Source organism: Symsagittifera roscoffensis, chromosome 1, assembly GCF_963678635.1.
Source record: "Symsagittifera roscoffensis chromosome 1, txSymRosc1.1, whole genome shotgun sequence".
NCBI classification, from domain to species: Eukaryota; Metazoa; Xenacoelomorpha; order Acoela; family Convolutidae; genus Symsagittifera; species Symsagittifera roscoffensis.
In genome coordinates this window covers 40,676,610-40,699,575 of record NC_087062.1, presented here as the reverse complement: position 1 = coordinate 40,699,575, position 22,966 = coordinate 40,676,610, and the positions used below count along the sequence as shown (strand labels likewise).

The 22,966-nt window shown below is 35.4% G+C and overlaps 2 protein-coding genes across 2 annotated transcripts in view; one reads left to right on the top strand and one right to left on the bottom strand.

The window, feature by feature from the left end:
* Positions 1 to 22,966, top strand: part of LOC134844386 (cytoplasmic dynein 2 heavy chain 1-like) — a 495,494-nt gene that overhangs the window by 274,596 nt on the left and 197,932 nt on the right. The gene's annotated exons all lie outside the window — the stretch shown is intronic.
* LOC134856732 (uncharacterized) lies at positions 17,724 to 20,759 on the bottom strand. Its single transcript, XM_063873004.1, has 2 exons — positions 19,997 to 20,759; positions 17,724 to 18,760 (listed from the first exon to the last, which is right to left on the bottom strand). Exons 1-2 carry the CDS (start codon positions 20,591 to 20,593, stop codon positions 17,873 to 17,875), a joined length of 1,485 nt encoding a protein of 494 aa, XP_063729074.1. The 5' UTR covers positions 20,594 to 20,759; the 3' UTR covers positions 17,724 to 17,872.

The following is a 22,966-nucleotide window of genomic DNA, read 5'->3' as shown; positions in this document are numbered from 1 at the left end:
TTGGATAGTATTTATTCCTTGATTGGGAATTAAATCTAGAAACAAATTGTGTTGTATTTAATTCGATCTGGAGTAGTTATTTCGACTATTTGGTCGATTATAATGATTTTGTGAAGAATTTTGTGTATTTCTTCGTTCTGGTGATCTTCCTCTATAACTTGAGTTATATGGTGATTGATTTCTCGTGTAATTGGTATTGTTCGGAAGTGGTTTTCCTGAACTGTTGTTGCTGTATACATTTTTGTTTGGTAGATTTTGATCTTTCTTCATGTATTGATAAAATGATTTATTTGGTTCTTTATATTTTTGAGGTTGGTTTTGATTGTCCTATTGTTTTTGTCTACATTCAGAAATACTATGTCCGTATCGTCGGCAATAATTACATCATTTTTTGAAAGATGGTTTGCCTTTAAAGTTTGGGTGTTTTTCATAAATATTGAGTATTTCAGTGATTTTTTCAACGAGGTCTGTATCTGATTCCTGTATATTTTTGATATTTGTGGTATTTGTTTCAATTCGATTAACATATTGTAACTTCAGATTTTCTGTTTCTTCAAGTTTCATTGTGATTTCAGATTGTTCTAGTTTGTCTACTAGTTTTCGAAAATCTAGATCGGGCTCTCGAATTGAGGAGGGATGGGATGCTCTCTTTTTCATTGCTATTTTCCTTAATTGAGGTGTTAAGGTCCTTAATTTTGTGTTTTTATAGTCGTGCGTATTTAATGAATATGTTTTTCGAACTAGTGTTTCTATACGTACTGCTAGTTGTTTGATGGTTTCATTTGGTAATCTGCGAATTTCATTACATAAAACTCTTTGTTGTGTTTTATTTCTCTCGGAGTCAAACATTTTTGAAAATTCTTGTGTAAATCTTTTCCAATTTGATTTTATTTCTATAGGCAATACTGAAAACCATTTTTGCGCTGCGCCATCTAAGGTTGTTTGTATCAACGCTGTGCGTCGATGTATCCAATTTGGATGTAGTGGCGTATTAATTGGTTCAGGTCCTATATTTAAAATTAAATTTGCTGTTACTGCATTTAAATAATCTTCTACAGAATATTCAGGGTCTGTTCCTGTGAATACCATTAAAGGTTTATTTGATGTTATTGATGATCCACCCATAAGGTATGGATTCATTGTCATTTGTAATGATTCTGCGGCATTTGGCATTTGTGAAAAATTTGAGAGTTGATTTTTTGTTATTTCGTGTTGTTGAAGGTAATATGGGAGTGGTATTTCATTTTGCATTTGTGTTGGTTGATACGAGTGTGTAATCATTGGGTTTTGTGGCTGAATTGGTTGAAAAGATTGTGTATTAATTGGGTTTTGCATTTGTATTGGTTGTTGATTTAGTGTATCTGTTGGATGTGGAGAAAAAATTCTATGATATGTATGTGGTTTCTGCACTCCTTGTCCCTGATATTCTTGAGTATATGGTGCAAATATATCTGGTTGTAAATAATAATCGTCAGAGGATAAATAATCCGTTTGATGAGGTGCTTGCTTTTTGTTTTTATTCTGTTAAACGAATGGGTAATTTTCACTACGATCCTGTGGAGGATGTGAATTAGCTTGAAAATTTACTGAGTTGGTTGTTGCCATTGGGTTATCCCAATATCGAGATCTTATCTGATTATTATTATTTTTTCGTGGGGGATAGTTTGTTTTTGATGAATTTGCGTAATTATAATTGTGTTCCGCAAAAGTGTTTCTTGTGAACGTTCTGCGTGTTTTTGACGGTACTGTCATGGGTCTATATATTTGATAATCCATTTGTGAATATTTTGGAGCAACCGAAGGTTTAACGGTTGATTGTAAGGTTACTTGTGCTAGTGAAGTGTTTGTATTTCTTGGTGTTGTTAAATTTGAACGTATTGGTGAAATACTTTGTTGTGTAGTTGTTGTTGTTTGGACGATTTCTTCATTTATGAAGTGTGATGGTGTTTGAATATCTTGTTGAGTGAGGTTCCTAGTTCCATTAAGGTTTTCATTGTGTATGACGGTCGAATTTAAACTGTTATTTCGCGTATCAGGTAAAAATGTATTGTAGTTTAATGGTGTTGCATCAATGGTTAATGGTATTACTCTTACATAATCTCTTACATAAGATATTGTACTTTTTGCTTGACTTGAGATTGATTGTGGGATATTTATGAATGCATAATGAGACCATTCGGGGTCCCAAACGTAGTCTGACTGTTCTGTGATGGCGGTATCATCGTTTGAATTTTGAGGTCTGAAATTTTTTCTTGCTTGTGAAATTAAATCTATATTATGTGTGAAATAATCTATTATAAACCATGCCAAAATTTTTTGTAAGTCATGTTTTGTATGTTGTGAAACTTCATCTTTAGTGAAATTTTCTTTAATTATATGTAGAAAAGTTGAAAACAGTGTGATTTCATGTCGTACCTTTATATGTTTGGATGTATCTGTCGGTGAGACATGTGGAATTGGGTTTTCGTTTTCTAATATTGAAATATGACTATATATTATTGCAAAAACTTCATTAGTAAATATGGAGTTTGCTCTTTGTGAGTTATGATATTGTATGCTTTTTATATATTCTGAGAATACTTTTGAAAATTCTAAATCAAGATCGTCTGTTTGAATTACATATTTGCGGTGATTCGGGTTTGGTGAGCTGAATTCTATGGTGTAGATTCCGTATTGTTGTGTTAAGTTACATATATCTTTCAGATAGTGATCAATAATCTGTCTTTTTATTTTTACATCTGGGAACTCTGCTTTACATGGGCTAATTCCGGGTTCAAACAAATTTAGAAGAAAATTCTTACAAAGATCATGTTGTCCTCTATTATCGGGTGCATCTACGAGGAAGGGGTAGATATCGTCATCATCTGGACTATCTTCACTTGGAGTGTGTGTTTGGCTCATTTTTTCGTTTAATGACTGTTAATAGGTAATTATCGATGTGTCTAATTGGTTGATTCTAATTATATAAGTGTACTGGTTTGTGTTTATATTGTTTTTTATTCTTCTTTTTCCTCTTTTTGATGAATTTGATGTTGTTTCTGAGTCGGAAAAATATAATTGATCGTGAATGGGGCAATTTTTATCAATGGATTCTTTTAATTTATAAAGTTCGTCTAAATTGCTGGCTTCTGATTCTGAGAATGCGTTTCTTTTTTTTGGAAAATCTTTTTCGTGTTATTTGTCTTTGTTTGGTTATTATTTTCCTTTTTAGTGTTTGTCGTTTTGTTCTGATATATCCAACTGTTTGTGTGTGAGGTGTGATTACAAGGTCGTATTTTTTGTTATCTATTTCACAGTTGTGCAAAACGATTGTTTGTTTGTTTCCTAGATTTTTAAATGACATAAGGTTTAGGATGACGGATGCAAAAAGTTGTTAGATGATTTCTATTTTCTTAAACTGTTAGTCCTTACATTTTTTTGGTTAGCTTAACCTGGGTCTATTTATTTAGGATTGGAGAGAAAAGTATATCGATTCCGAAGAATGGTTTTTTACTTTCTCGTGGCTATTATAAGCTAAGGTGTTAACTTACTTAATCTTACTTAGGGGTAGTGATTGTGTTCAAGGGTTGGAGAATAGTAAATCGATCCACAAGGTTCAGGTATAATTAGAACGCGAGTAGTTCGTTAGATACTATTTTAAACTTGCTAAGTCTAAGATTTATCCTGGGTCTGGTAAGAGGGGGGTTCAACTGAAGGATGAATAACCGAAGTTCTTCACTGTTTATCCTAATTTGAATGATTAGTTTTGTTCAAAAATTTCTATTAGTCTTGGGTTTTTTTGAAAGGGTTGGATAGTGAATCGACGTTTGAGGTCGTTAGACACTAGCTAAGTGGGTGGGGGAGAACAAAATTGTTCTTTTTGATCCAAGGATAGGCCTTGATATCAAGTTTCAAATTTAATGAAATAGAAAAATTAATTTAGATCCAAGGATAAGCCTTGATGATCTGATTTTAAAATTAAGTGAATTTAAGTTTAAAATGGTTTAAATTGTTTAAAAATTTTAGTTTTTTAATGATATAAGTGAGCTTATGATTGCTGTTATGTTTAGGTGATGAAGCTGGGACTACAGATGATTTTATGATTACTAACAATTTATTGTCATGCTACTAATTTTTGTTTTGTTTTTCAATAAATATTTTCCAAACATGTTTTTTATATAATACTGCAGAATTTAGGAAAACGATCTGAGATCTTTTTATCAATCGTTATTGTATATTAATAATTTTGTTTAGCGCCTGAAATGATCATGAAGATTGACTTCAAGATTTTATGTTTGCAAATGAAAATCTAAATTCATTGCTAATAAGATTCTAAATATAAAAGTTTGTGTTGGCTTTTGCCGTACTATCATATAACTATTTGGTAAGTTTCTACTTTGTCGTATGTCGTCTCTGGTTCGAGGTCTTCTTCCAATTCCGGGTAGTTCTATTATCGTTCGGAATATTGGCTCTGATCTATTGAGTCGTAGAGACATTTCGATTAAATTATTGTCGTATAACATTTTGAAAATGTTTTGTCTAATTTCTAATCTATTTTTGGTTAATTCTAAGCTATTAAGGTCTTGTTCGAGACTTATGGTCGCACCAGATGAGTTATAACCGATGTGGTTAACTCATAGAGTAATTTCGGATAGGGTACACCGTCTGCTCGTCACGCTATCTTATTTTCGGCCGGATAGATTCGTGCAACTTCTTAGTCTAATACCGATCCTAATCTTACTCTTATACTATCTAGTCTCAGGTTGTTTAACTAGTCTCTGCTATGCTCAATAGATCTAGGGTATACTGGTTTATTGCGGCTGCTGAAGTTCTCTTGGAGAGGCAACTAATTTCTAAGTTAAATTCAAATCTCTCTGGTGCTGAAATTACAAGTAATTTCAGCACTTACAAATAAGTGGGTTGTTAGTTAGATGGATCATGATTGGGTAATATTAAATACTTTACAGTGGTAAAATATCTAATTTATCCAATCATAAAAAGTAGTTTAGATCAGGTTCCATTTTAGTTACTTTTAAAGCTGCTAGCTCAAGTATTAGGATAAAATATAACAATTCTTCTTACAGGCGATATATTCAAATAGTTCATAGAAATTGCAGTTTATTAGGAAGGAAACGGAGATGGCAAGGTTACAGAGTATGTACCCAGGTAAAAAAAGTTAGAAAACACGATTTTGGGGTTTTTGTGAAGATGGTAAAAGTTTTTTTTGCTGAAAAAGTTTGGACGAGACATCTATTTGGGCAAAATTGGGCGAGACATGTATTTGGTAAAGAGAATTATTGTTTTTTTGAGAAGTGGTTTGATGTTTTAATAGTAGTTGTTATTTCATCGAAAACCAATGGTGAGAGTATGTGTTTTTTCTACGTAAATTGTTGAGTTAATGTGATTTTCAGTCAGTGATCTAATTAGTGTCAGTGATCTAATTATTTGAATCTATGCTTGAATCTAGCTAAGTTTTTGCTAATACTTTGCTCAAATATTAGCTGGAATCTTCGAATTTTCGGAAAAATCAAAACAAGTGACAATGCTCTGACAAAAATACAAGCAATTGAACTATAAAAGACATCTGTCAGCAAATCGCAATTTTTCACCTTTAAGCAAACTAGATCAATAACTGATTTCATAGGGCCTAAGAATTAGACGACAACCAATTTAGATGGAGGCATTTAAAAAGAATGAGACTAATGAGAAAAACTATTTTTGTGAGAAAATAGACGCAAGGGAGGTTGTTGAATTTTTTGCAGAGTAATCGCGAGAGAAAATTTAAATTGTTTGCAGACAACAATTAAATTTTGGTTGTAACAAATGCAAAGTTTTAAAACAGCTCCGTCGGAACATCAAAGTGGGCCAAATCTCATTACCGACAAAAGCTTAAGAATTTTAAAAAATGCCAAAACCAAATTTAGCTGTCATTTTTGCTGTGTTATCTCCAAATTCACCGGAAGATTTTTGACAAACTTAGATATAACAAAAAAATTAATCAAAATTCAGGCAGGGATCCACAATCGCGAACTCGACCTTTTATACAACGATGAAGAAAGTTTTTGGCAAAAATTTTTGGCTGAAACCCAAAATGCTCCGACAAAATCAAGGAAATGATTTAAAACGAGCAAATTCAACTGAACTTATAAATAAAAAATCCACCGGAGTCTCACAAAATTAGTAGCGGGCTACAAAAAAAACGAAAACTATTTTTCCAAACATTCGAAAGTCTTACAAAAAGCAAAAAATGATAGAATGTGGAATAAAACGCGCAAGAATCAAGACTTTTTATCAATTCAGTTTGATGGATTGATGCTTTTTTGTTTTTTTTTTGTCAGTAATCAAAAGACAAAAAAAAAAGTTTGCGCGACGGAACTTTCAAAACTGCACTAAAAATTTTTCGTCAAATTTAATCATTTATTAGTGTAGTGCAAGATCAAAAAATTCCATCCGTTTGAGCTCTTTTAACCAATGAAACCGAGGATGCCTACCAAATTTTGCTGGAAAATTTTGAAGAAAAATGTCAATTTTTCTTGTTGAAAAATTTCGAAGCAATTTTTATTGTTTTCAATTTCATAACAGGTTTCATTGCTGCCGTGAAAAATTTGATGCCAGAAATTGGTAATTTGGGCTGTTTATTTCATTATAATCATGCCGCTTTCCAGAAAATTCAAGTTGTCGGAATTTTGAAAACAGTTTGAAACAATCTCTATGTAACAATCTCTAAAAATTTGTTGGAATAAAAAACTTTGTAACAACGCTTATCTCTAGGTGTAATTGTGGAACAATTGAAAAAACAGGAGAAAATCACAAAAAAATGTACACAAAAACTTCAAAAGGTGAACCTCCGCCTCCACAAAAAAATGGAGCTGTAACGACAAAACCCAGCAATTGAAGAACTAGTTAGGAGAGTTTTATCAATTTGGACATTTATTGGAATAATAACCACGTTAATTTGCCGAAATTTGTAAGAAGTCACGCAAAATCTACAAGACATTCCCGTAAAATTTAATCATTTCAAAATTTTTCTGTGAAATTCGAATAACGTTTTACGTTCATTTTACATTAAATTATTTGATTGTCCTTGTCATAGCATGTCCGTTTTGGTTTTGGGAAACATGATTTTTATGACAAAAATTGCTTGCTCTTTCCTTTGCCTAGCAGAGACGTCTTAAAAGCCAGTTTATTAAGAAAAAATTTTCGTCTAATTTCTCAACCACCGATTATGATTAAAAAAATCACCTATTGCACATCTCGTTGCACATTTCTGCTTCTACTGGCCATGACAAGATTTTACCCTAGTTTTGTCTATCTTAGAGCCCACTATTCAATCTAAATTAAGTAAATCATTTGAGATTTCCCGAAAAGTTAAAAAACGAGCATATTTTTCTTCATTCAGTTCTGCAAAACTATTCACATATTTTTTTATATCAAAAATTGATGAATGATGTAAACTGGAACCTTCTTAATGTTTCATTTCATGCGTCATCTAAAATGCTCAAACAAAATCCCATAGCATGGTTTTTTATTTAGAAAAAAAGCGCAAGTTTCTTAGAAAAACAATCACATGAACCAAAAACTTCAGCCAAAAATGAAATTTTAGCACTGCATGATTTGTGTACTGAACAGTAAATTGTCATTTATACAAAAATATGCAACAAAGTCAAACTATCCAATTGAGCTATATTTTCCTTTCTTTGGAAAAAAGCTTTTTTTGTAGTGAAACATAATTTCTATAATTTATATTTTCGCAAAAATGATTCATTTTCACGGTTTTTTTTTGATTTTTTCCTTCTTTTTTCAAAGAATTTTTCAAATGAGAGACTATTGGATAGGGCCAAAGCAACCATTATCCTCAGAACACAAGCCTATATTTTATTACATGTTAATCGAGAGTTTTAACTTCAACCAAACTTGAAAATTAAGCCTAGTCCGATAATAAATCACTGATTAATTGCTCAAGTAGTGTTTAAGCAAATGAAAAAAATTGATTAAAATGATCCACATTAGCGTAAACCACCAAAATGCCTCATTTGCCAACGTTCATCATTGCCCAAAAACAATTTCTACCATATATGGTAAATTTCTACCATATACTACTTTTTGTGAAAGCTTCTTCTGATTTATATAAGAAAGACCTAACTAGAGTCCTTTATCTGATTTTACAGTATGAGTTATAGCTTATTTTGAGAAGATTTAAACGTTTAGCGTAAAAGGACCCTTACTGTTCCGACTTTCGAAGAAAAAGAGGAATATATCTGCCCAGGGTCGTTTTTTGTTCAGACCGATTTTAGAAAAATTGATTGCGTGTGGGCATCGATCTGGAAATCTTCGGATTGCCAAGCGTGTATACTTGTTTTAAGTTTAAAAAAACTCTCAATTCGTCCGAAATTTTCTTCACAATCATTATCTTATTTTTTTATGGACGACTAATTTGGAAACAAATGAGAGATTTCGAAAGTATCTTTCAAAAACGTGGCTATTTATTACCGATTTTTTTACTAGTTACAAAAGCTTATAGTCACTAAATGTTTTTTTTCCGATTTTTGGGCAAGATTAACTAGTGCTAGAGTTGGCTAAAGCATAATTTAGAAATCTGAGAATTTTGTCATTTTTTCATCAGAAATTTGAATAAGGATGAAGTCTTGAGATTTTCTTCAAAAAATTTCAAGAAAAATTAGTTTGTGTCAAGTTTCGATTGAAACTGTTACCCTAGTCTTCAAAATACGGAATTAATTCAAAAGTTTATCAAATTTTAATTTTTGCATACTTAGAATGATTAGTAAAGAAACAGTATCTAAGTAAGAAAACACTCCTACTGAAAATGAAATAAGCGTTGGTAACGTCTTTATACTAATATGTTACCATTACAACTTTAATTTCAGAAAAAAAACATTGAGGTTGATTAAATTTTGAGATTCATCAATGTCGTCTAGGTGTAAATTTGTTTAACTACTTATGTTTTTCTGCTATTTAAGCATCTCTGTTGAAGTTTTTGAAATTTTTCAATTTCCAAGCCACTGATCATAACTTTGAATTATGCGTATGCATCATGAACTAGCATTTCGTTGTTTTTATTTGTCATAAGGGTTTTCCTTGTTAACACGAACTTGAGAGCAATATTGTTCACATCATGATTTCTCATGTCTACGTTTTGCATAATTATTATAAAGCAAAAAATGTGAAGGTATGGGTAAAGGATTTGAATTCTGTATTATTTTGTCCCTAAGATACTCCTCAACAAATATTCTGGTCTAATTGCACAGTTGCGTGGCCTCGTCAATTTTTTTTTCTTATTGAAATTTTATCAAATTATTCCAATCATTAACTAGTGTGGCAAATGCCCGGACAATTTTTGGACAAATTTTGAAAAAAAGTCTGGGCACCAATTGTTTTTGGACATCGTTGCCTTTTGGACAGTTTTTTCCGGAACATAAATATCCGGGACATAAATGATCAGACACAAAAGAAGTATCACAAACAGAACTTCAGAAAAAATTATCTGGTTCCAGAAGACTTTCTGATTAAACTTTCAGGTTTGTTGTTTCATTTACTGGTAAAAAGATTCCCGGGAGCTAATTGCGCCTTCAATGTAAAAATAAAAGGTAAGATGATACAAACTTTTTAGCCTAAATTCTCTATTCTGAAGAGATATTTGAGACAAAAAGCTTTCAATTAAGACTGTAGATCAACCAAAAACCAAGAATGAGTAATCAAGGCAAAATGTATAAAACAATTTCCGGAACAAAAACTAGAATTAAGGTCAGAGAAAAGTTTAGAATATTTTCAGGAAATTTAAATATAGCTTTAAGACGACCTTCAAAAAGGCTTGAAAGAAAACTCAAGTTTGACTTTTTGGCTTCATTTAACTCCTAAATTTATCTGATAGTTTCATTAGATTCAAAAGTAATTGCTTAAAATTAGTTTTAGATTCGTGTAACAGCTTCATTCATAATGTTTTCGTTTCAGGTTAAACCTTCTGCAAAAACAATTTTTTAGGAAAAATGTAGAAGTCTCTAAGGTCAATCCCCTTTTCCCAGCCCTTACTTTCAACTGTAACTTAGCAAAAAATTTCACAATTAAAATCTTTTGTGGAATCCACTTTTTAGGGTTTTTAGAAAACATAAAAAGGATTTAGCTCAGACTTTGTTCAGAAAACAAGAACTTTGTTATAACAGAGAAAAAGTTTTTAACGTAATATCATAATTGATTTTTTAATTTTAGCTATTTGCAGGTTTGGCTAAATCTATCGATGATGAAATTAACGAGAAAAACTTAATTTGAATCAATTGCATCAGAAAAATTGACATCTAAAATTAAAGGATTTCATTGATTCTTTAAAAAGAGCAAAAATTTTAGCTGATTTAAATAGTTGTATTCTGCTAACTAAAATTTCTGATAATTTTCAATTAAAAAACGGTTTTTTTGGTGCGTGCTTCCCCCTCAAAACGAGTATATTTTGCCGCAAACGCTGCCTGTAGGAAAGTTTTAGGGTCAATCAGCCAAAAATGGATACTTCAAAATAGTACAAAGGGGGACCCTTTGGATCGGCTGAAGGTCGAATGACTTAGCTATTAAAAAAAGTAAAGTTACTGTTTTTTATGCTAGATTTTTTGTTTAGTCTTGCTAGGTCGCCCATCAAGAAGACACATGCAGTACCGTGATTGAATTCCGGAACAACAACCGGAACTACCGGAACAACAACAGCTGATCAACCAGGCAATTAGAGAGACCGTGACGCCGGCACATCCTCAGAGCCAACAAATCTCTCCATCCTCCCAGATTCCACCAGGAACAATCGCAGAATTGCTGGTACAGGAACTGGATCAAACAATGAAAACATCTGGTCTTGCTTCCTCCCAATCAGCCGTTGTGAAGAAAAGGGTGGTAACTGAGGATTATTCCGAAATACTAATAAGGGCAAATGAATCCAGGGCAAATGGCGAGCTCAAGTCATTTTATTAAAACATTTTTGAATTATCAGAAGTTCTAGCGATTTGCTTATCCCAAAGAAAGATAATAGGCTCTAACTTTGCTTGGTTGTAGATAAATTAGGGGACATATTTTACAAAATCTCAACGCAGACACTAATTATAGCAACTTAAAAAAGGTTTAATGCTTTTGTTTTAGTTAACCACTTGAAGTAATGTAGCTTACTGCGTTTTTTACTTGAACATTAAAAAATGTTATCTGTAAATTTGAATTGTTTAAAAGAGATCCTTTTTAAGCTGCTGGCAGGTAATGAGACTTAAATTAATGTTTCTTTTTTGAAGTTTTTTCGATAATTTCAATTAGTTGAGGCGATTTATCCACAAGGTAAAGGACCTAGATACGAGTTGTTCAGCTCTTCACGGATGTCCCGTTTTATTTTTCTAAAGGCAACATGAGAATATGAGTGGGGGGAAAGGTACCGTACCAAATCCTAAGTATCTCATAGATGAGAGAGGATTTGGTACGTATCGTTCTCTACCCAACATGCTTGCCTACGTGAGACATGTGAATTAGTAGCCAAACATAAAAAGGCTACTTAGCTGAATGAATATTGGATCTATTTGCTAAATAAATTCAAATTGTCTTTTTGGGAATTGACTTCAATCGATTTAGTTGAGACTTGACTTTTGTTCAGTTGGCAATTTACTTTTGACATGTGTCTATTGTGGGTAATGTCTTGACATGTGCGTCAAAGTGGAGGGAACAACGGAAAACCGCTGTTGTGCCCCTGGTTAAGAAAATGTACTCTATGTCTTAGTTAAAATTCAAATTAGATTCAGTTAATCTTCAGCATGAATTGTGATTACAATAGCACTAAAATAAAACAAGATTAGGCAGAAATACAACTAAGACATTTGAATTACAACATTTGAAGACATTTGTCACTTAGAAAAAACGGCGAAATTCATTTGCAAAAAAAAAACAAATTTTGCACAAAAACCGAAAAAATATAGTTTCTTCTGAGTTGATTTCATTGTATATACACATTTTTAGTTTTACAATCGATCCTGAAACTTTGGATATTCAGTATCCTGGCTGAATACATAGTTTTGTAGCATCGAACACAGGGACTCTCGAGGGTATCTGAATACATGTTTTTTTTTGCATCCCAAGCTCACTAACAGCTACTACTCAAACGCATCTTCTTCACTCTCATTCAAATTATCTTCTGTCATCTTTCATCTTCTGTCATCAACTCTCACGTTCTGACACCTGCTGATTGCAGCACAAAAAGGTACAAAAACAAGTTGCACTTTGGCTTGCAATGGATTTAGAAGGGAAGGTAATTTTAGGGAAACTTAATTTTTGGTAAGAAAATTGGGTTTGCAAAATTTTACACGATTTCCGGAGGTGGTACTGTGACAATGGATCAGGTATTCTAATACTGGAGACGGGAGTGGAAAATTCAACACGAGTTCTCGTGGTGGCACTGGGATAGTGGATCAGGTATCCTAATACTTGAGTCACGGTGGTGAAGAAGTTTGCACGAATTCTGGAGGTAGTCTTGGGATAGTGGTTTAAGGTTCCCAACACTTGGGTCTTGGGATAGTGATTTAAGGATCCCAACACTTGAGTCCCGGGATAATGATTTAAGGATCCAACACTTGAGTCCCGGGATAATGATTTAAGGGTCCCATCACTTGAGTCCTGTGATAGTGGTTTAAGGATCCCAAATCTTGAGTCCTGGAATAGTGGTTTAAGGGTCCCAACACTTGAGTCATGGGATAGTGGTTTAAGGGTCCCAACGTTTGAGTCCTGAGATAGTGATTTAAGGGTTCCAACACTTGTCCTGGGATAGTGAATTAAGGGTCCCAACACCCAAAGTCTTGGGATAGTAAATTAAGTATCTCAACACCTAAAGTCCTGGGATAGTGGATTGAGTATCCCAGACCTCAAGTCCTGGGATAGTGAATTAAGTATCCCAACACCTGAAGTCCTGGGATAGTGAATTAAGTATGCCAGCACCTGGAGTGTTGGGGTATTAAAACGAGTATCCCACCACCTAAAAGTCCTGTGATAGTGGATTGAGTATCCCAAAACCTAGGATCGGGACTACAAAACCATTAAGGGTCACTAAAAAGCTCCGGGTGGAACGGGAAGAACACACTACGATTAGTAAATTTTAATTCGGATTGTGGAAGAGATATTAGACTGAAATTGTTTTACAATTTTGAAAATTTAAAAATATTGGGGGTTTTCTGAAACTTTGACTACGTTTTTACATTAACAACTGTACACAGTCAGAATAGTAAATAAACGTCATAAAGATAACAAAATTGTCGTTACAGGAAAGGAGAGGGGTAGGATTTCAGCAAAACCAACAGACAACGTAGAGGAAGCAAACACCTACAAACCCCAGAGTAATGAGAAAATATCTTTCAGTTTACATGGTCAACACCAGAAGCAACAAGGAGCAGAAGACCGAGGAAAAGCAAACTAAGCAAAAAAGTGTGCCTGTCACGGAAAATGATTTTGAGACGCCAGAGCAGAGCTTAGATGGAAAGGAGCGAAAAACTTTGGAATCGACACCTATGCCGAATGTAGAAGATCAAGGAACGAAGTCAATGGAGTTCTCACCGATAGACAAGGGAGACGAAAACACTTACAACACGCCGGAGACGATAAAGGTCGATTCGAAAACGAAGAGAACAGCGCTCACGGAGAAACTTGCGGCGATGGTTGGAATGAAACCGAGAGACAGAAAGAGGAGATGACAACAACGACCGAAAAAGGCAAAACCTTTGGTACAGTTTCCATGATAACCACAGAAGCTGACCAGGGGAAGGAGCAAACAATAGAAGGAGCAGTGGGTCACCAAAATGGGTAAGCAGCAGAATGGAAATTACCACTAGTTGAGTTAGGGGACTTGGTGTCAAAGTTGGATCAGATAGACAAGAAGCTGAAGTGCAGCGAAGAGGACCGCCAGAAATTAAAAAAGGAGTTTCGACATAACAAAAATGAAAATCTGAACAACTACTTCAACTTAGCAAGGGCCACTGAAGAAAAGCTGCAACAGATGGCAAACAAGGTGGAGACAACAGACAAGGAGGGGGAAAACGTATCAAAAAAATATGGAGGAATTGAAAAGGCGGTGTGAGACCGTAAATGATAAGTTATGGAACATAGAGACGCGAATGGACACAATGAGAAGAGACAAGGCGGAGAATTTTTGTGCCATACAATCCAAATTGGATCCACTCTTGAGAAACTTTGTTGCTCAAGATAAAACGGTACTAGACAAAACAGAAAAGATAACCGGAACAAGGGTTGACTTTGTGGAACCTCAACGTAAAAAACAGGAATTGACACCCTTACCACTGATCAACAACAGCATAGGATCAGGGATGACCAAAACGGCTCTAAAAGAAGGAGCCTCGAGCTCAGCAGGGATACCATGGGATTCGGGCGCACACACGAGTGTAACATCTGATGTCATGGTATGGGCAAATACTTGGGAAATGATGAGTAGGACACTTGAAACATTCGCCACAAGAAACACACAGAAGAGCCATAAAAACGGAGGCAAATCGAGAGAAAACTTCAAGAAGCCGAAGGAATTCAAAGATGAGTCGGACGGTTGCATAGATACCTGGGTTAAGGTAACGAGACTACATCTTGAGCAAGACAACCTGAATGATGAAAGACAGGCGTGAACAGCGATACTAAGCAATCTGCAGGGCACTGCGCTGAAGTGCGTGGTAGCCAAGAAGGAAGAAGAACGTGACACGGCGGACATGTTTTTTGAAATGTTGCTGAACCGATTCGGATCCGGGATGAAGGGGCACCGGGCCATGATGAGATTCGAGAAAAGGAGATAGAGAGATGATGAATTTATTGATCGAATCCTTGTGGATCTGGAGAGCTTAAGAAGAAGAAGCGATCCAGAGGAATCAACTAATAGGAGAAACTTTAGCATTGCTTCGAAATTCATTGATGGGGTGAAAAGTGACGACTTCAGAACAATATTGGCAACATACTACACGCTATCGAAAGATAATGCACCAACCCCGGAAAATATGAGACAGTATTCTAGAATGTACATGTTGATGAAACCGGAGAAATACTCATTTTCAGACAGTAGGAACCTGCAAGGGGTAAGCCAACAACAAATGTCGTCATGGTACAAGCCAAGAGATGATATGGACAAACGAAGGTCATGTGTAAATTGTGGCTCGGCAGATCACCATGTAGCGGATTGCACCACTTACAAACAAGGCATGAGAAGCCTGGGATTTACGCCTGATGAAGAGGACATGAGTCAGGTGGAAGAGCACGAGTCTTACAGTGGCTTGATAATTGAAATAGGCGTACGGTGTTTTTCTGCAATCAGTTAGGCCATTTCAGGATGGACTGTCAGCTCTTTTGGGAAGAAGTGAAGAATCAAAATCAACCCAAAACACAAAATAGCACTTGCTGCGGTGCAAATACGAGGAATAGACAAGCTGTGAATGACTTGCAGGACAAAGAGGCAACGAGTGGTGAATTAGCGACAAAGACGGTAAAGGCCGTGACCGAAGAGAGAGAGAGAGAGAGAGAGAGAGAGATGCCAGAGGGGCCGAGTCAAGAAGCTCTCTAGGAATAAGCTACGAGAAAGCAGCAGCAGAGGCCATCAACAAAGTGAAACAAGACTTGGCGACAAAAGAGATCGAACAAATGCTGAAGCAGTAATTACAAAGACAACCGAGGAACGAGACACTCTCGATGGCAAGACCAGAACCCGAGACGAGTGACAATCCAACAGTCAGGAGCAATTGCAACACCTTGAAAATGGTGACTGGGAAACCCTTCGGAATCACGAAGATTGGGGCGAGAATCGTGTCGATAGTCACGGTTGGCGGCCATGAGGTCACGAGGAATCTGAGTGAACCCAGCGACCAAACACTAACGCACATAGATATATATGCTGACTATTTGCGCACCATCAGCCCACAAACTCTTTCGAGAGCACTCAGGGCATTACTCACGAGAGGTGGTGGAAAATCGATTAGGATAGACAGCAGGTACACAGAAGCCTACAGTCCACATGAGTTCATGCTGAACATAGATGGAATCAACATCTGCACAAAGACGATGATTAAGTGTGACGAGGATCTTGCCGATCAAATTTACTTAGGTCGAGAAGAACTCAAAGTGAGGTCGATTGGGCACTGCGCCATGCTAGAAGAGGATGCCATGCATCTGGGAACAGAAGCAGACCTATCCGCACATGTTCTTACGAGGACTGTTGCATACAGGGGCTGTCTTGAGTGTGATACCAATAGAAACATGGAAAAGAATGGGATTTGACAAGGAAGACCTGATAGATTTAAAGATACGGCTGTCAGCGGCAAACAAGGGAGCATTGAGGAATCTAGGCAGGACACCAATAATAGCTGTGAACCTGGGGGGACGCAACCTGTGGATGAGTTTTCTGTTGCTGGAGAATCTAGATGAGTCAGATCAATTTATTTCAGGCGGAGATTTCATCAGGATTTTTGATTTCACGATTGATCTTAACAATGTGATGTTCAGGATTCGAAATCCGGAAAGTAAACACTTAAATAAACAGATAATTTTGGTGATGGCGAATGAGAATAAAGCTCCCGTTTTCTCGGGTAGAAGGGTGAGATTGAAAGCGAACGAGGTCGCAATGGCAAGTTTGAGATTGAAAAACTATAATGAACAAAGTGATAACAAACAGGTATGTATAGTAACGAATCCTAATAGCCAAAGTGCTGCTATTTTAGGAAGATCATTCTCGATCACCAAGAGTGGCCTCTGCGTCAGTGTTTTGTTGAATACTCTTGATATAACGGTCACAATCCAGACAGGCAGGAAGCTGGGATACGCACTGCCGGTGAAAACTAGATATGAAATGACTGAAAATGTGAAAAAATATGAAGTTCTTGATTGTCCGAATCACAGGGACAAGATTTGTTCATCGTGTCTTATGAATTCACTTAAGTCAGAAACGGACGATGGACTTTCGAGCTGTTCGAATTTTCCAGAAAGACCTACACCGGAGGAATTGGAATTGGTTAAACTGGTATTGCCAGAAATTGAACATTTAAGGGGAAAATGAACATTTAAGATCGCAGAGTACAAAAACAGATATTTTTAGGCCAAAAGACTTTTCGATTAATCAGAATACCGAAAAATCTTTTATTTTTATACTATTAGTTTTTGCTAATTTCTAAAAATATTGTGGATATATACCTAAACGCCACAAACAACAGGTCAGAAGCTATATGACATAATTTGTCATTTATTTTTGCTCTAAATCAATTCCGAAGCGCTTATTACAATTAACTTAGAGATTTGAAAAAAAAAATCAAATGTTTTGTTTGGGAGTTTTTGTTCGGATTGCGTACATTATAATCACTATCATGAGAGTTGGTTTGAGATTTATAGAGAAAATAAAAGAAAAGGGAGCGACCATTTCATCAACTCGTGGCATTTTTGCTACAAATTGGTATCTACTAAAAAGTTGACACTTCTATAAGTAAAAGCAATAAAGGGGGGGGGGGTAATTGTTCAGCAGATCCAGCAAAAATTATTCCGAAACTTCTTCCCGGTGCCAGAAAAATTGGGCTGATTTTTTGCGACCGCTGGAAAGTAATTGGCATGATAACTTCATTCGATATTATTTTATTTGTGGAGCCTGAATTTGCGGGAAAAAGAAACCCAAATCTAAAGTTGCTTCATACTTTCGTTGTTGGGAATATTTGTTGAGAGAGAGAGGGCTGGTATAAAATTTCTGGTTATTAATTTGCCTGAATTTGATTTGTTACAATTTATCTCAATGTTTTCCAGCAAAATTTTTTGATTTACGATATATAAAATGTCCTTTCTCTAAAATAGTTGTCTGTTCCATCTGGATTCAATGTGACAATGTTTTCCAGCAAATAATTTTTAACGAGAGTTATTTTTTTCTGAAATTCAATTTGTTTTTCTTTTTAGGGGCAGCGTCGGTTTTATTTTTGTTCTGTGCTCGTGGCTCTTCTAAGTTATCATCTGGGTCCGCATAATGTTCTTGATTTCCAACGACATTGTAGCAGTCATCAGGGCCGTCTGGTCGTACTTTTAAAGCCTTGTCGTTCTTCCCAGAACTACAAGCATATGTGCCGTAGAACTCATCGCTTTGTTGTTCTGTTGATTCACTGCCGTATTCCGCCAAAATTTCATTATTACTCAATTCCAATTGAATCGGCGATGATGGGATTGAATGATCATTTGTTCCTGAGTCGTCACTGTTTGGTTTCGGATAATCTGCCGACCCTGATGCGCTTGATGACAATGCGCTCGGCTCTCGGTCGATTACAAAGCAATTTTCAGCTTTTTCAATAAAGATTTTCCTACTTGCCCCTTGATTTGCTCTTTCTGGAGACTCTGTTTTTTCATAATGATTCTCCACCTCCGTGTTTCTCAGTTTCTTAGATTTCGGGGAACTAGGAGGTTGTTGCTTTTCGTATAAAAAGCGAAGTTTTGGTTCAATCAGGTTGCGTAGTTCTTTCCCGTTACTTGTGCTTTCTTTTTTGATTATGTTCTTTTTAGGCAGGATGGGCGGTTGCTGAGACTGTTCAAAAATCATTTTACGGTAATGTATAGAATTTTTGCACGGCACCCGATCTTGTGTCGCTTTTTCGTCCTTTTCTACCACCTTAGACGCTGGAAATGTTGTAGACTCGTGGTCATTCCTTGGGATTTCAATGTCAACTGTTGGCAATGAATCATATTCTGGGTCGGTTACTTTGTCTGCTCGATTCGACCCTCCCCGTCGGGATATTAATTCATCCTCTTTACGCAGAAACTAAAAGAAAAAGCCAACTTTAATCGTTCGCATGAAACAAATTTTTCAAAAATACTTCATAACTTCTTTTGAAAGGTTCAAATGTTAGTAATGGTTTTTCAGTCATCGCCTTTTCCATCAATTGTAGCATAAAAGTTTAAAATGATAGTCGGTCCATGTGCAAGGAGCAAAGAATGTTCCGACCGCACTGATTGAAGAAAAGGAAACTGAAACTTTAAGATCGAAAAAATACAAAAATTTGTCTCATTTTTTTGTTCAAAACTAACGGTTTTTTTTTGTAGAATGAGAAATTGATTTTGGTGAAAAATTGCACGAATTGTGTGGTACAAAAAAGACTATAGAACGTTACAATAGTAGTAGGGAACTTAAATTTGCAGGTCTGCCTGTAATCAAATTGCTGTCAGTATTTATCTAATTTAGCCTGATTATTTATTTAGCCTGATTATTTTTTTAACGAAAAAAAAATGCAGACCAGTTTTTCTCGACACTGGGACAACTGTTTAAATTACTGTAAGAATCCAGATCACGGCTCAAAGGGCTTAAGTATGATACCATTTGAGACTACGGGCTTTGAAAAAGGACGTGGCACATTTCGCCCCTCAGACATTTCGCCCCTCGTATTGGCACATTTCGTACTTGACACGTTTCGCACCTAATATCCGGCACCTTTAAACCCAAATTGTGTGAAGAGGCGAAATGTGGGATGGCCAAAAAAATACTCTTAGTCGGAACAAAAACTAATAAAGACCATGCTCTTTTGAGGGATTCGTCTCTATATGCCCTTTGATACTATTTTACATCCATTTTTGATCGACCTACCCGAAAGTTAACTGAAGGCTCTTTTGGGTCTAAAATACATTAAATTTGAGGGGGAAGTGGAGTGCGGCAAAAAACGCATTTTTTTCAAAAACCTCAAAAAAGTGAGGCGCAATTTTTTTACGCCAAAATAGGACTTTTACACTGTTATGGGGGCGCTCAAAAAGTGAGTTTTCTCAATATAAAAAAAATTCGACTAATTTTTTTGAAGTTTTGATAAAAAATCCACCTGTCTTCATAAAATCTAGATTGTTGCAGCAAAGCTTAGGCTTCCCGAGTAAAACCAGATTCTAGCTGGAGCGTATTTTATACCGTTAGTTAGGAAATATCTGAACGATTCCGATCCCTCACATTAACTTTTGAAAATACTTTTATGATTTCAATCATAATTTTATTTAAAGAAACTTCGAACGCACTTACATGGTACCCGTCGTCCAATTCTTCGTCTCGTTCTTCAGTACCCATATCATGGTTTTTTTCTTCCTTTTCCTGTGTCTTATTTTTCGCGTGATTTTCAACCATCAAAAATTCATCTTCAGCTGATGAATAAACGGTCGAAGACTTTCTTTTTGAGTTTGCTGAGTGAACACTTTTCCCACTGTTTGAACTTTTATCCCCACTCTGTCCCGATGGATACTCAACTGATCCTGTTTTCATTTCTTCATTTGTAGTGTTTCCTTCCAAAAGCTTGTCATATTTTAACAGAAGATCTGACTGCTTTTGCCTTAAATCTGCAGTCGAATACTTTTTGCAGACTACTTCTTCGCAAAGTTGGTCAACTTTTAACCATAAATGGAATATGTTCATAAAAAGTTGAAAGTCGCCCCAAGTTATAAACTCGCGTGCTTTTCCTGCGATATAGTCGCAGAAGGTCGCGAACTCATTCACGGGTTTGGCAAGATCAATTCGTGGATTCAGAAGCTTACTGCCGATTGTTTCAAGCTGGTTCTCGTCCAAATCAAGTCGAAAGAGATGTAAAATTGTGCCATGGATCAGCTTGTAATCCTGACTTTCCATTTTCGTAAATTCACTTTATTGGTTGTTACAATTTTTTTTCTTCAAATAAAATATGTGAACGATTAGTTTGAGCTGGTTAATCTTGCACAAGATTTAAATAGTCCTCTTTTTGAATTGGTTATTTATTGAGAAAAAATAGACGCATGCACACAAGCATGCACACAACTAAGCAGCAAAAATACAAAATTAATGTTTACTATTGTACTTTTTATATCTTATCAAAATGATGTAATATTTTTAGCCTTAAAAATAGTCAGATGATTGAGAAAAAAACTACATTCAGCTAAAAAATGCCAATTATTTGGCAATCATAGATAAATCAAAAGCGTGCTGAACAACTAAAAATAATTAAATCATTATAGAAGAAATTGGTTTCATCGAAGGGTCTTGATTTACATGATAGAGCGATCAATGCTCAAAGCGTGTGTAGAAAGGGCAAGAATGTGTTTTTTTTTCAACAAAATTAAGTTATAAAAAAGGCCGGTCATATCATGGCTACATCCAGGGGCGGATCTAGGATTTTCTTGAGGTGGGAGGATCTTCAAAAGAAGAATTGAAAATTTTGTCGAGCTTTTTTTAGGTCGACCAAATTGATTTTCTGAGCTTTCTCAAATCACTATAAAATACCTATTTTGACCAAATTGTTTGCGCGGCAGGCAATTTTTTGAAAAAACAGGCCAAAAAAGGCGTTTTCATGCACTTTTTGGAAAATTTCGACCAAAAAATTGCGTTTTTTTGGCGCGCGCTCCCTCTCAAAATTACTATACGTTGGCGCCAAAGGCGCCTTTAGAAAAATTTTAAAGTCAGTCAGCCAAAAATGGATATCTCAAAATAGCACAAAGGGGTAACTTTTGGGTCCGCAGGGGTTCGAGTCCCTGAGGGGGGCATCCACCTCCCCAAATCCGCTACTGGCTCCAAATTCCAACTGCCCTTCAAATTCTCTCGCTTATTTTTTTAAAAAACAAAAGTTTGACTAAGCTATATTGTTTGTAGTATTTCCCGCCCTCATTTAATACAAAACCCTAAATGTTATAACTCCAGCCTTTAAGGGGATTAATGCAAAAATTAACGAAAAGTTTTCCCAAATGTACAACTGTTCAGGTCATAGAGTTAATCAAATTATGCTGCAATGTCTTCATAGGGTTGAAAAAACCTATTTCACAGCTTCACAGCTTTTTAAAAAGAAGTTCCGGAAGTACAAATTTCAAATAATTTAACAAAACGACCCAAGTTTTAGCTTTTGCATTTTGCACCAGTTTGTTCTACACCTGCACCGGAGCTCCATGGAAAATATTTGTTGCCCTCGGGAAAATCAAGGTTATTGCAATCAAATACTGGACTTTTTTCCCGTATATAGCTTTGTTCACAAGACTCATCAATTTCTGGTGGTACATAAGTTCATAATGAATTCAATTTTCGAATAGTATCAAGCTCACTTAGCCTGGAGATAACAAAAACTCCTTGGATGGCAAAGTTCCTGGGTGCGAGTCTGACCAGGCAATGATTTTTTTCATATGGTAAATATTCCGGTTCAAAAAAAGTTCGGCATAATATTTTTCTGCTTATTTTTTGTCGGTAGGGCCAGATCTATCAGATCTCTGAACCGTTATTTCTAATGTAACAATTTTCACAGTAGTTGAGTTAAGTTCTTACCATTTTAAAAATCTGGCCGAATCGAAAATTTATTTTGATTGTAGTTTTACTAACTCGACCTGTTAAAATTTGATTTTTTCCTTTTTTCTGCTTAACCGATTTTGCTTTTTCTATACCGACTTTTAATGACCGGAAAAAGTTTTTGTGTGCGTATGTTTCTGAGTTGAAGAAAGCCTGTTATTAATTAAAGTTTTTCAATTTTTTTTCGGCAGGAATGGTTTTTGCTGAAGTATTTTCTGTAATATTACCGTTTGGTAAATGTTGTTCCGATCTGCATTCATTTTGATAAGTCTAGATCTATGTATAGTGATAAAAACATCGATGATGTGCTTTTGAAATTGATAATACGATATTACGATCCTTCAGTTGTAAGTCTCTGATTAGTTTCTGAATTTTGTATACCACCTTGAACTCAGTATATGGCTGTCGTGGATATTATTCGGGCTGTGCATGTATTTTTTTTCAATAAAAGTTTACCGTTGATTGTCGGCAAATTGGCTGTCGGCTTTATTCTGTCGGCCTATTTACCTAAAATTGTGTTTACCAAAATTTCTGTTGTTATTTAGATATCGATGTCTTTGGCCCGAAAGTTAAATTTTTTAATGCTCAATTTCAACTCCACTTGGAACTCTTAAAAAAATTAATATATTTGAACATAAAAAAAGTTATTTTCTAAATTTTTTTAATCCTTTCTTCGATGATAACAATGTTCGAAGTCTT